The sequence below is a fragment of the Podarcis filfolensis genome, assembly GCF_964270895.1.
Source record: "Podarcis filfolensis genome assembly, chromosome: 7".
NCBI lineage: Eukaryota > Metazoa > Chordata > Lepidosauria > Squamata > Lacertidae > Podarcis > Podarcis filfolensis.
Genome location: NC_139603.1, coordinates 62048784 through 62063369, shown reverse-complemented (window position 1 = coordinate 62063369; position 14586 = coordinate 62048784). Strand labels below are relative to the sequence as shown.

General features: G+C 39.9%; 1 protein-coding gene across 8 annotated transcripts in view; it reads left to right on the top strand.

Moving 5' to 3' along the window:
* Nucleotides 1-14076, top strand: part of PAG1 (phosphoprotein membrane anchor with glycosphingolipid microdomains 1) — a 96598-nt gene extending 82522 nt beyond the window's left edge. For all 8 annotated transcript variants that reach the window (XM_083623380.1, XM_083623381.1, XM_083623377.1 and 5 more), the window contains 4 exons: nucleotides 49-145; nucleotides 3127-3728; nucleotides 11906-11965; nucleotides 12599-14076. In XM_083623380.1, the coding sequence (XP_083479506.1) occupies nucleotides 49-145; nucleotides 3127-3728; nucleotides 11906-11965; nucleotides 12599-12949 (1110 nt within the window). In that variant the 3' untranslated portion in view covers nucleotides 12950-14076. The remainder of the gene's footprint in view (nucleotides 1-48; nucleotides 146-3126; nucleotides 3729-11905; nucleotides 11966-12598) is intronic.
* Nucleotides 14077-14586: the final 510 nt, after the last annotated feature.

Here is a 14586-nt window from a genome sequence, read left to right as displayed (position 1 = left end):
CCATAGCTGGTTCAAATGATATGCTAATCCATTCATTTTGCTTTGCAGCCTTCAGATAAGGAGGCATTTAGCCACTCCGTCACAAGTCTGGCTACAGATCCACTTGCCAGCAGTGAACAAAATGGAGGACTCAGTAATGGTGATGGTAAGAACTGATTTATCATTTATTTGATTTCACAGCACTCACAACAGCAAACGGGCACCATGCTTAGTGCGAGATAATGTGGAGGTAACATAAAAGTTCTATCTGTGTTGTTCAGTCTGTTATTTAGGTTATCACTTGGTGCTTCCATTATCAAGCAAGGAACATGAATATGCGAATTAGCCAAGAGAAATTAACAGATAGTTGAAATAAATAAATGAACCAACTATGCTTTAAAAGATAGGGATTTTGTTGGTAATTGTGCTGTGATTGGGTATGGGAAAACAATATTCAGGGAGACATCTATTTGTTTGCATAACCTGTATACATTTCATTGGCAATTGTAGTAATTTATCATATGCTTTTTAAATTAGTACCTCTAGGTCATATGTTTTAAGATAAGAAATGCCAGCGTACACAAGTGTAAGCATTTCAGTCTCTGAAACATACTACTAAATTATAATTGCAGTGCTATCCTGAGGTAAAATTAACACATTTATATTCTTGGTAAACTAGATAGCTATAAAAATCCTTAATGATTCAGTTCAGTCATTGTGAAGGTAATTGAAAAGTGAGTGAGTCTTCCTGCTTGGCTAAACATTTGAAATGAGTGTAACTTAAAAAAAATAAAATGCTGAAAGCTTTTATAAACTAGAAACACAAAATAAATACATTCATATTCTGTGTCTTCCACAGCCTGGTATATTGGACCGACCTACCTCTAACTGTTAAATTTAAAAGATACATGATAGCTTGAAAGAAAGGAGGAACAGGTGTCAGACAGTGAAATCAGTGGCATGCACAAGGCCTGCCAAGAGTTTGCTTTTTGAGAAAGAGAACTGCACACTGGTAACTCTTTTTAGTTACTTGGTGTCTTCTCAGGTTCCACAACCATTGCTGGAAACTCAACACTTCCATGCCATTGAAGATCTCTCGTAGAAGGATATTCTCCCTCTGCACCAGTAATTAATCACATGAATGAGCTCCACAAATTGAAAGGGGCAGTGGAGCTGAGCAACTTGCCCCACCACTGAGCTCACACAGCACTCGACCCCTTATGTCTACAAGCTGAAATGGATGTGTACGTAGGCTTCCATGGGAGCTGTACAATCAAGAGTTTGGAAGCCTACATTTGTGGGTATCCCCAGCTTAGATAACTATTCTTGGTGCATATTCTCAGGATATTGGGGTAGGGAGCCAGGGAGCCTCATTGCTACTTTCAACATGTGACTCAACAAGTGATGTGATTGTGTGATTATTTCTTCACATTGATTTGTATTCATTTCAAGGGCTGGTTCCTCAGCTCTCAAACACACGTGCTTCCCGCCAATGCAGTTCACAAAATAATACAAGGCAACTAAAATAATAATAATACATTAACAACAAAGTTCAGGCCAAACAGCAAATAAAAACAGAAGTAGCAATTAAAACATTAAATATATGCCTAAGAGAATAAAATTACCTTGAGAAAACAAAGTCACCCCTGATTTGAGGTTACATTTGCACTATACATTTAAAGTAGTATCATACCACTTTAAACAATCATGGCTTCCCTCAAATAATCTCGGGAACTGTAGTTTGTTAAGCGTGCTGAAAGTTGTTAGGAGATCCCTATTCCCCTCACAGAGCTACAATTCCCAAACGTACAAGTGGTACACTTGTTAATTGCAGTAGCATGGCCAACTAGGTGATGGTAGTTGCATAGAAGTCACAATAACTTTGAATTCTATAATATCTGAACACAAAAGGTTCCCTTATTTAGGTAATAAACCATTGTCTTCTGACAATTTTATGCACATTTCTTGCCAAGTGATGCTGTATCTAAATTGCAAAGTCTAAAGACGATTAAGATGTCTAGGAATGGGTGTTTCTTCAGCCTCGCCTCCTCTCTTTCCTGAGGGTTCTTTTTGACGAGAAAATCACCACCTTTAGTTAATCAAGACATTATCTAATACATGCTTCAAAGAGATCAAACTTTCTGTGCATAATCCCTATTAAAGGGGCTTACTTTGTTGTAGGTAGGAGTAAGAGAGGATCCTATATGGTTGTTGCTTTCATCTTTGCTTGACTTAAATACTAGACTTAATGATATCACAGGTTAAGCACCCGTGGAGGCAGGCCCATTAGGGCAAATGGGGCACTAGCCCGCCAACTCCTCAGCAGGGAGGAAGATGGAGGGCAGCTGGTGCAGAATTTGGCAGCCAGCTTGCACAAGACAGTTTGAGTATATTATACCAATCCTGGCCTGACTTGCACTGGCTGCCAATTAGTTTCCGGGCCCAATTCAAAGTGCTGGTTTTGTCCTATAAAGCCTTAAATGGCTCAGGACCGCAGTACCTCAAGGACCACCTCTCCCCAAATGAACCAACCCAGACCCTACTATCACCATCTGAGGCCCTTCTTCGTGTGCCTCCTCTACGAGAGGTTTAGAGGGTGGCAACATCATAACGGGCCTTTTCTGCAGTGGCTCCCTGTTTGTAGAATGCTCTCCCCGGGGAGTTTCGTCTAGTGCCTTCATTATACACTTTTTGGAGCCAGGCGAAAATGTTCCTCTTCAACCAGCCCTTGGGCTAATTAATATTCTACAGCCTTTTAAATGTGTTTGTGGGGGGTATTGTTTTGTTCTTTCTGTTGTAACTATTTATTTGTGCTTTTATCTTGTATTTTTATCTTGTGAACTGCCCTGAGATCTTTACATGAAAGGCAGTATATAAATCTAACAAACAACAACAGCTAGGATCAGTTGATTCCAGGTCCTTTTAGTCTCCTTCCCTTCCACCCTAGCAGCCCCAGTGAGCACCAGTCACTGCTGGTTAGCAGACATAATCCAGTGTATCTGAGGACCTTGGTGGATATTTTTTTTTCCTGGAACAGGATATTCTTTTTTCAGGTGTGACCCTTCTGGTTTCTACAATGGATGTTATATTCTGCACTTACATTAAAGGCTCATGTTGCTCATATTATGTATATTCCCCCCTCCTTAGTTCTCTCAGAAGATAGCACAAATGCTTGCATCCAGCCTTATGAAGAAGTGCAAACCTCTGCTACTGACCTCCTGGATCAACAGGACAGTCAGGGAAGATCCTTAAAATGTCATCAAAGCAGGGAGCTACCCAGAATTCCTCCCAACAATGCCATAGAAACTATTCTGTCTACAAGAAATACAGAAAATGATCAGGGTGTAGGTATGGAGGGCCCCTACGAAGTGCTGAAAGACAGCTCCTCCCAAGAAAATATAGTTGAGGACTGTTTGTATGAGACTGTGAAGGAGATAAAGGAGCTGGCAGCAACAGCTAGCACAGAGAAAAGCTGCGACAGCAAGCCCAAAGCTGCTGTGATGGTTAACGGGAACCTCGATCATGTTGCCGAGCGCAAAGTCGAATCAGCTGAGTATGCCTCCGTGGACAGGAATAAAAAAAGCCGCCAGAGTGTTAATTCGGAGAGTCCTCTTAGCAACACTCCAGACCTGGAAGATGAAGCTCCGCCTCCAGTGCCTGCGAAACTCCTTGATGAGAATGAGAATGAGCAGGAGAAAGGAGCCAAGGAAGAGGAAGAGGTGGCAGAAGGCCCTAGTGAACCTGACAAGGTATACCTTACGTTGCTTAATCATTTGCAGAAGAGCATGCCACTGTATTGAGACCTGCTCCTGATGTCTATGTGTTTGTCATAGGACATGCTGCCCTATATTAATAAATAATGGAAATAAGGGTGAAATATGTTCATTAGTCATAGGAGTCATAGGAGTTTTCAGGTGTTTCCTGCTGACCTTCTAATCAGTTCCCAGCAAACAGGAACATTCAATAAACTTCTGGCATTTACTGTAACTTTTGATTCAATATTGTGTTTGTGCACATGCATGGATGTTCATACATGTACACAAGAGTGAAATAGTGCTGTAATGTGGGTGACTGTATGCATTTTGTGGTTATTTTGCTAGTATGAAAACAACCATTTGTAAATGTGTTTGCAGAAATGTAAATGGTTGTTTTTCATCAGCGTCTGCTATATCCAATGCATTATTCTACACAAAAAGTAGAATAAAAACAACAACAATCCTGGCCTCCAAATCCCTGATCCAAGAAAGCCCTGGCTTCATTCTGATTTTGTTTTTTTTTTTTTTATAATATATTTATTAAAGTTTTCAAATAAAGCATATATTAGATAAGCACTTATCATTGTCCATTTAACATCTCTCAATTGTTACATGGGACTCCCCCACACCTCCCGCATACACTTACATCATTATTACATTAATTTCAAACAAATTATCATTTAATTCATCTTAATTAATAATCTTAATTTGGTTTGACATATAATTCAACCTTAAATCTAATTTAATGGTAGACAATTGTCTGCACTGGCATCCAATTCAGCACTCAGCCAAATTACAATATTTTTGTAAATAAATCTTAAATTTCCTCCAGTCTTCTTCCATCCTTTCTTCTCCCTGGTCTCGAATTCTGCCGGTCATCTCGGCTAATTGCATATAGTCAATCAGTTGCATCTGCCACTCTTCCACAGTGGGTAGCTCCTGAGTTTTCCAATTCTTGGCAATTAATATTCTTGCTGCTGTTGTTGCGTACAAAAAGAATGTTCTGTCCTCTTTTAACACACTCTGGCCGACAATACCCAGGAGAAAGGCCTCTGATTTCTTAGTGAAGGTGTATTTAAACACCTTTTTTAATTCATTATATATCTTCTCCCAAAAGGCCTTCACTCTAGGGCAGGTCCACCAGAGGTGAAAAAATGTTCCTTCATTTTCCTTACATTTCCAACATTTGCTATCAGACGAATGGTATATTTTAGCCAGTTTAACAGGGGTCATGTACCATCTATACATCATTTTCATCACATTTTCCTTCAACGCATTACATGCAGTGAAGTTCAGCCCAGAGGTCCACAACCTTTCCCAATCTTCAAACATAATATTATACCCAATATCCTGCGCCCATTTTATCATTGTTGATTTTACCATTTCGTCATGTGTGTTCCATTTCAGCAGCAAGTTATACATTCTTGAAAGTACCTTAGTCTTAGGTTCTAACAGTTCAGTTTCTAACTTTGACTTTTCCACTTGGAATCCTAGCTTTTTGTCATTTTTAAACACTTCTTTAATCTGAGCATAGTGTAACCAGTCTCGCACTTTGTCTCTCATCTTTTCTAAACTCTGCAATTTCCAGTTGTCACCATCCTTTTCTATTATCTCCCAATATTTTGGCCAGTTGGCCTCCATATTGGCTCTTTTCCGAGCCTTAGCCTCCAGGGGTGACAGCCACCTCGGAGTTTTATTCTCCAGTAAGTCTTTATATTTTGTCCAGACATTAAAGACTGATTTTCTGACAATATGGTTCTTGAAGGCCTTATTTATCTTAGCTTTATCATACCATAAATATGCATGCCATCCAAACGCATTATTAAAACCTTCCAAATCCAAGACATCCGTATCTTCAAGAAGTAACCAATCTTTTAACCAGCAGAAAGCTGCAGCTTCATAATACAACTTTAAATCTGGCAGGGCAAAGCCCCCTCTTTCTTTCGCATCTGTTAATATTTTAAATTTGATTCTGGGCTTTTTGCCCTGCCAGACAAATTTAGAAATATCTTTCTGCCACTTCCGGAAGCACTCTGTCTTGTCTACAATCTGCAATGTCTGAAACAAAAATAACATTTTTGGCAATACATTCATCTTGATGGCAGCTATTCGGCCTAACAAAGAAAGTTTTAGTCTTGACCAACTATCCAAGTCTCTCTTAATCTCTGACCAACATTTTTCATAATTATCTTTAAATAAACTCAGATTTTTTGCTGTTATGTTTACCCCTAGGTATTTAACTTTTTTAACCACATTTAGTTCTGTCTCTTTCTGAAGCTGTTCCAACTCAGTATCTGTCACGTTTTTCCCCAAAACTTTAGTTTTTTGCTTATTTAACTTAAATCCTGCCACTCGACCAAAGTTTTGAATCAGTTGTAGTACTCTTTTCAAACTAGACTCCGGCTCCTGTAATGTCAGAACTAGGTCATCTGCAAACGCTTTAAGCTTATATTGTTTCGCTCCGACCTGAATCCCTTCCACCAACCGGTCCCCCCTAATCATATTCAGGAGCACTTCCAGAACCGAAATAAACAGTAATGGGGAAATCGGGCAGCCTTGTCGTGTACCTTTTTCAATTTTAAACTCTTCTGTAACCACATTGTTAACTATCAGTTTAGCCTTTTGTTCTGAATATATTGCCTCAATCCCGTTCTCAAACCCCCGTCCCACTCCCATTTCTTTTAAATTCCCCTTCATAAATTTCCAAGAAATGTTGTCAAAGGCTTTCTCCGCGTCTATAAAAATTAAAACTGCTTTAGTGTTTATGTTTGTTTGTAAAAGTTCCAAAATGTCTATGATGTTCCTTGTGTTAGTAAACATATGTCTGCCCGGGAGAAAGCCTGCCTGGTCTTTATGGATTATCTCACTTAAAACTTTCTTAAATCTTCGTGCCAAAACATCTGCAAATATTTTGTAATCCACATTTAAAAGGGAGATGGGACGGTAATTCTTGAGTTGTGTCTTTTCAGTTTCTGACTTTGGAATCAATGTGATAAATGCTTCTTTCCACGATTCAGGCGCCTTCTTCCCCTCCATTATTTCATTACTGACCTCCAACAAAGGTTGTATCAAATAATCCTTCAATGTCTTGTAGTAGTTAGAGGTCAGTCCATCTGGCCCTGGTGATTTGCCCTGTTTCAGACTCAGGATGGCCTGTTCAATCTCTTGTCGTGTTATTTTGCCATTTAAAATTGTTCTATTTTCTTCTGACAGCTTTGCTAATCCATTTCTCTCCAAAAATTGTGTAATCTCTATTTCATCTTGTGGCCCTTGAGTATATAACTTTTTAAAATACCTCTGGAAGCACTTTCTAATCTCTCCCGGGTTCTGAATGTTCCTTCCTTCAACCTCTAAGTTTGTTACTGTATTTAATCTTTGTCTCCTTTTCAACTGCCAAGCTAGCAGTTTCCCACATTTATTTGCCGATTCAAAAGTTTTTTGTTTCATTGTTTTAATCTTCCATTCTATTTCCTGATTTATCAGCTTGGAATATTGCGCCTGATAAAGTTTAATTTCTCTCAGAATCGGTTGGGACTTCGGGTTAGATCTTAACTTCTTCTCCAACTCTTTGATACTTTCCAGAATTTTATCTTTCTTTTCATTTTGCAGTCTTTTCTTTAAGGAATTCTGTTGAATCAAGAACCCTCTCATCACAGCTTTACTTGCATCCCAGATAGTTCTTTTTTCCACCGTAGTGTTCAAATTAATCTCAAAATAGTCCTTTAAGGTTTTTTGGGCCTTCTTTACAATTCTTTGATCTCTAAACAGGCCATCATTCATCTTCCATCTAAAGGAGCCGATTGGGATCAATGTCATATCCATTCTCAAGGCGTTATGGTCGGAGCATGTTTTGGGGCAGATTTCCACCTTCCTCACCTTAGGTGCCAGACTTCTAGTTATCCATATTTGGTCGATTCGTGTCCAAGTCAGTTGAGCTTCAGAAAAGAATGTTCCTTCTCTTCCCAGGGGGTTTCTAACTCTCCAGATGTCAACCCAGTCCATATTGTCAGTCATTTCAAAAAAGGTCTTAGGTAGTCTTCCCTCTTTAGTAATGTTCTGGTTCTGTGACTTATCCATATTTGTTGATACGACCCCGTTCATGTCCCCCATCATGATGACGTTGTTGTAATCCAGATAATCCAGCATGATCTCGTGCAACTTCTTATAAAAATCCGATTTTCCTTCATTTGGAGCATAAATTCCTAATATCAAAATTTTTTCTCCTTGATATTGTACTTCTATTGCGAGGATTCTTCCACTTTCATCTTTAAAGAGAAATTTTGGTGAAAGGCTCTCTTTTGCATAGATCACTACACCTCTCTTTTTAACTGTATCCGATGATATAAATTCTTGACCAAGCCTTTTATTTATTAACACCTTTCTATGGAGCCTAATCACATGTGTTTCTTGTAAGCATATAATGTCCAATTGTTCCTTTTTTAGAATATGAAAAATTTTAGACCTTTTTTCGGGACTGTTACAGCCATTTATGTTCCAACTCAAAAGCTGCAGAGACATCCTGGATAGATCTGGTTATTCTTTCTGGGGTGGTACCTTGTTCTCCGGTCCTTGAGGATCCGAGGGGGCGGGCTCCCCTGGAAGTTCTGGCGCTGGCAATCCAAGTCCTTTGTGGAGGTCTTCTCCGTGTGCTCCCAAAAACTTGTCTCTATCTTCCACTGTTTTGATTTTGATCTTTCTCCCTCTGTAGGTAAAGGATAATCCTTGTGGAAACTCCCACCTGAAGATAATTGCGTTGCTTCTCAACAGTCTTGCCAATTCCGTGTAGTTAGATCTAAGGTCCAGCAACTGCTTAGGAATGTCCTTGTAGATTTCAATTCTCTTGCCCAAAATGTCTAGTGACTTTTCGTAGTGCAGGCCCAAAATCTTGTCCCTTTCCTCCTTTGATCTCAGTGTTATCAAACAATCTCTGGGCTTCTCTGTCCTTCTAACTCTACCAAGCCTAAAAGCAGATACAATTTTAAAGTCTTTTTCCTCTAACTTCCAAAACTTGGCAAATTCCTTAGTTAGAAATTCAATAAAATTATCTTCTTCCACCTCTGGTATTGACCGTATCCTCAAGTTGGTCTCCCTGTTTCGCAGTTCTGTCATCAAAAAGTAAATCTGATGTTCTCCAACTTGTTTGCTGAGTGGTCTTACTTCTTTCTCAAGTTCTTCCAATCTTTGACTAGTATCTTCAGCCAGTTTACGATTTTCACCTACAGCCTCCTTTAATTCTCCAATAGACTGGGCATTCTGTGCAACTTGTCCAGTCAGCTTATTCAAACTTTCTGTGTTCTGTTCAATTTTAGCTGTATGCAAATCAGCCTTCTTGTCCAGAGTCTCCAGTTTCTCCAAAATTTTCTCCAAGACAGAGCTACTTGTCCCTGAAGCCATATCTCCCAGGTGCAGCTCCTCTGTCTCACCCTCCCCTGCCTGTATTAGGGAGGCCGCCTCTATGTCTGGAGGCAAAGTGGAAGGCAAGGCCGGCACAGAAGATCTACGCTGTGAGGCTGCAGATAAAGTTAGAGTTGTTTGTTTAGTCCTTCCTCTTCTCCTTGCGCCACTCATTCCAAAGTTATCTGTAATCCAAGGTCAATCCAAGTTGTTCCCATGAGAAAGCAGAGTCCCAGATGCAATAGTCAAACAGAGGCCGGGAAAGGGAAAGTAAAACAAAGTCACTGCTGTAAGTCCAAAATCCTCTAGAGGGAGCTTAATACGTCTTCAGGGAAAAGATCAAATCCAAGTTAAACTTATAAATTTAAATCCATGTCTATCGCCTCCACAATGTATTATTTTTAGCAGAGTAAAACTTAAAGCAAAACAGTGTTTCTTACAGTGCCTTGACTGCAACAGTTTCAAAGTATCCAGTTCCAACTCAGAATGTTTCAAAATCTGAATTCAATGTATCCAAAGTTGCAAACTGGTGCTCATCCAGGCAGCTCCAGCACCAGAGATTCTTATTTATTTTATAATCCACTGGTGCCACAGAAGAAGGATATCAGTGCACCCCGAATATAACCAGCAAAAGTCAATAGCTCAAAGTCTTTCACTCAGAAAACTGCTTTAACAGGGTGCCAGCATTTAGTTAACGCATAACTTTTTGTCTCCACTCCTCCTGCTCTTTGCTTAAAGTTCAGTATAGCGGGAGATGGGCTTCCTGCTTATCCTCACTCCGTTTTCAGCCAGATTTCAACTTTTTTAAAAAAGTTTTAAAAGTTTCATAAAGTTCTCAAAAAGTTTCAGAAAGTTGACAAAAGTTTCAGAAAGTTTTCAATGTCCAAATTTACTCACGGGTTGTAGTTTCCAAAGTTCAGAAAAGTTGCAGGAAGAAAGGACAGCGCTGACCGGCAACAGCAATGCGGCTTCACTTCGCTGTTTGCGCAACGACCCACAGCGCCGCTACCCCCTCCGCGATCCGGAGCCCCTTACGGGGTCCCTTCAACGTTTTGGGGGCTGCTTCTGGCGCCCGCCGGGTCCCGAGACCACAGGCTTCTGCCACCTGTGGTTTTCCTGAATGGGTCTCCGCTTCGCCGTAGCGGACGACCCGTTTACAGCGGAGCTCCCTTCTCCTTACTCGGAGAAGGCAGCCATTACCGGTCGCGCCGCCTCCGGAAGTCTCGGCTTCATTCTGATTTTGAGACAAACCAAAGGTTTTTCCCCACTTCCACCCAGAAAAGCCCAGCTGCATTTTATGACATCATTTCAAATTAAATAGATTTTTTTTATTTTCCCACCTTCCAAATCTTCTCTCATGCCTATCAGCCTGTGTTCCTTTCAGATGTTGTTCATAAAACCACTTCCTTGAAACTGACTTCAGTGGGGCTTCCTGTAACCTCTGAATGGCAGTTACACAGCACTTTTGAAGCTGCACTCTCTGGGTGCCTGTCAGCTGACTGGCAGTGAAGGTGTGCATTCAAATGAGGTTACTTTCTTTGAACTTTGACAGCTATCAACCATCTGCTGTCAGGTGATTCCCAGATGAGTGCTCACACCCATCAGTCAAAGTTTGCCCACAGGGTTGGGGGAATTAATTTGGGCTCTGACCTACCAGCTCTTCCCCATCCCTGGAATATATATCCCATGAGGCTAAGATGTGGTAGGTAATCACTCTCTTTATGTAAAAATGCCCTTGGTTGTTGTTGTTGTTTTTCCAAATTTGCCAGTTTTGAGTATTGTATGTTGCCTGACATACAGTACTGAAATTTAAATTATGTTGACCCATCCTCAAAGTTTTAACTGAACATTTATAATAGCTTTTAAGTGGCAACATATTTTTTAGGCCTATTTTGAACGGCTGGTTTTATTTTTATGCTGCACAAGGTAGAAATCCTAAAGAAAATTGTGGCAAATTATGGTGAGATAAATTAGTTGTTGCAGTAAACAACTAATTGTTTCTTCAGAGTATTTTATGTGTTGCCTTGTAGGCCTCAGTAACTGAACCAAACCAATTACAGATAGGTAGCCGTGTTGGTCTGCCATAGTCAAAACAAAAAAAATTTTTTCCTTCTAGTAGCACCTTAAAGACCAACTAAGTTAGTTCTTGGTATGAGCTTTCGTGTGCATGCACACTTCTTCAGATACACTTCTTCAGATACACTTCTTCAGATACTTCAGATACTGTGTATCTGAAGAAGTGTGCATGCACACGAAAGCTCATACCAAGAACTAACTTAGTTGGTCTTTAAGGTGCTACTAGAAGGAAAAAAATTTTTTTGTTTTGAACCAAACCAACTGATCTTTCTAAAACAAACAAAGACTATTAATTATCCAGTTATGGAATGTAGGTGTTGTATTGGTATGATGCATTGAAAAATCCAAAGGAAAATCTTCTGATTGGCCAATCAGCTTCATTCTAATTGTGTACATACATGGACTTCTGCTGACATAGTCATATTTCAGTAAAAGTTTTTAAAAAATCTAGTAGAACTGGACTGATAATGTTGCTGATCTTTCACCCCTCCTTATGCCACTCAAGCTCATAACAAACGTTTTCCCGCATCTAAAACCTCTACTTACCTTAAGGCTGTTTATCTCTGAAACTGCAGTGTGGGTTTTAGCTAATGTTGAAATGCATGAGTATGAAAATGACCATTTATTATGTACTAATTCCTAGAGGCAGGGTGCCTATCACTGCTATCTGTTAATAAAGCTTATTTTCCTGTCTCTTTCAGAGGCTTAGTTCACTGTCCTACAAATCTCGAGAAGAAGACCCATCTCTTACAGAAGACGAGGTGAGTTTCTTTTTGCATGAAATTTAATAATTCTGCATAAGTGCTGCATAATTAAGAAGGTCTGAGAATGGTGGGCAAATCTATGCAGTAAAAGATGCCCCCCTCCAATGCAAAGGATTATTTTTGTTGGGCACATATGGAAATCTGAAAGCTGTAGCATTTTCCGTGTTTTATAGTGAAGCAAGGCATTGTCTGTAAGAGGGACTCGCCTCTGGCAATTTAAGAAGCGTCAGCCTGGTACAGAATCATAGAATTGGAAAGTTGGAAAGGACCCCAAGGGACATCTAATCCATCCCCCACCCCTGCAATGCAGGAATCACAACTACAGCATCCCTGACAGATGGCCATGCACCCCCTGTTTACAAACCTCCAATGAAAGAGTCTACCACTTTACCAGGAAACTGTGGTTTAATCTCTTGACTTCAAACCATGATATCAAAACTTGGAGGAAGCCCACAAACATGGTACTCATCCTTAATCCAACAAACCATGGTTTATTGGGCCATAAATGTTTATGACTGATTCAGCCTATATGTCACAGCATATTTCTCAGTGAATAATGAAGCCATAGTATGAACAATCGATTTGCTATTTTCATGTATTTAATTCTCCCCCTTTCCCACCCTCCTCTAGATTTCAGCAATGTACTCTTCTGTAAATAAACCGGGCCAGGCCACCAGAGCGCTGGAGTCTACATACACCTGCATTCCTGAAATTGTACCTCAGAAGTCACCATCTATTTGCAGTGGTCTTTATGCCAGTGTGAAGGACTTGGAAAATACCCCAAACCTTACCGCCATGCCTCAGTCAACAGACAGACTAAATGGGGAATTAGAGCCAGACTATGAAGCGATTCAGACTATAAACCGTGAGGAAGACAGAAATGTTTTGGTACTGAACAACAGCCAATCAATCCTCCCACAAGAGAATGACTATGAGAGTATTGGGGATTTGCAACAGACCAAGGACATCACTAGGCTTTAACTGTGTAAGATGCAAGACTCTGGGAACTGGTGATTGACTGTATTTCAGAAGACCCAAGGTGGATTCACAGTCAACATTTTATCACTTACAAGCTTGACTGACAGCTTAGCATACAAAATTATCTCCACTGAAAACAAAAAAGTATTTCATGTCAAGTGAAATGAAAGCTCTGCCTGAAATGTTTGATAAGCTATTGTCTGCTTTACACATGGAAATCACCTTCTAGATGTAACCTCACTATGGGGGAAAAGCAAGGGATATTGCTCCTTCTGAAGAACAGAGAAAGGCAAAGGGGAAGAAAAGAGTTTTTTTAAAAAAACAACAACTAAAAACACAACCCTTAGAATGTTTTGCCAAGATATGTGATGCCACTTGACTGCTCTTGTAGGTACTGGTTACCGCCATAAAGTATAGATATAGTCAAAGCTGACAGTACTGGAAAGGCTTCCATGGAGAAAGCTAGCATTTGGTAAAAAGAGTTTAATGTTTGCCACTTGCCATATGTGTGTGTGTGTGTCCATGCCTGTGTTATATGCACACGCGCGAGCACACAAACACACACAAGGTTTTAATTTTCTTTAAAAGGGTATTTTGTCATCTATGGGGGGGAGTGGACAAGTTGTAAATTCTCTTAGGATATTTTCACACATGCACCATTTGTAGTGCTTGGCATGCATCGTATTGTTTCACTGCGTTTACATGCCAGCTTCCAAACAGCTAATTTGCGGCAACATGCTTAATGCAACCATGGAGACTTTTGTCATTGTAAGTCAACAAGGAAGCCTGACCTTAATCTTATGCTTCAGCTTTTGTCTTGCTCTGCAGAGGTGGGGAAATGCTAGGAGAGGGCAGGGAGATGGTATTTTGGGAAATCTGCACATCACGTTTTGAGGAACTATAGTTAAATATTGTTGAAGGTGGTTTGCACTTTTGTTTGCTGTACTGCAGACAGCATGTGGCCCTTTAGTTGGTGATGGACTGGAAAATCCCATCATCCCTAATCATTTTCCATGCTGGCTGGAGTCCAACAACATTGGGAAGTGGGGAGTGTCCCTGGACTATAGTATGGTACTGTCATTCACAAGTGATCTATTCCCACAATGATTGAATAAAACTTGTAGAATCCATTTCTTATCCCCTGTAAAAGTGCACTATGATTTATTTGCATTTAGAACCTCCATTTTCTTAATAGAGATACAACTATAATGCTTTAAAGTTTAGGATTTAATACACGTACACATCCTACCTTTCACTCACAATCACTTTGCTTTTGAAACGTACTGCATTTCATTGTTTCCCCAAATAGGTGGCAACATTTGCATCAAGTGTGCATCCCACATAGAAAGGTACTAGATGCAATCTTAAGAAATATCATTTTTTAACAAATGAAAGGGGGTAAGTAAAACATTAGACATGGAGTTAATTAGTGAGCAGGTTCAGAGATGACTTCAGAGTATTCAGTATACTAAAGTTTAAAGCAAACTGTAAACACTAAGTTGTTTAATTAAGATGAATGTTAATGCACACAAGGAAAAATAATCCTTACAGATTCAAGATTACTCTCACTAATTATTCTCAGAATTACTCTGGACAACATTCACACTCGCTAAACCAATTTAAAGCAGAAGCCAACTTCT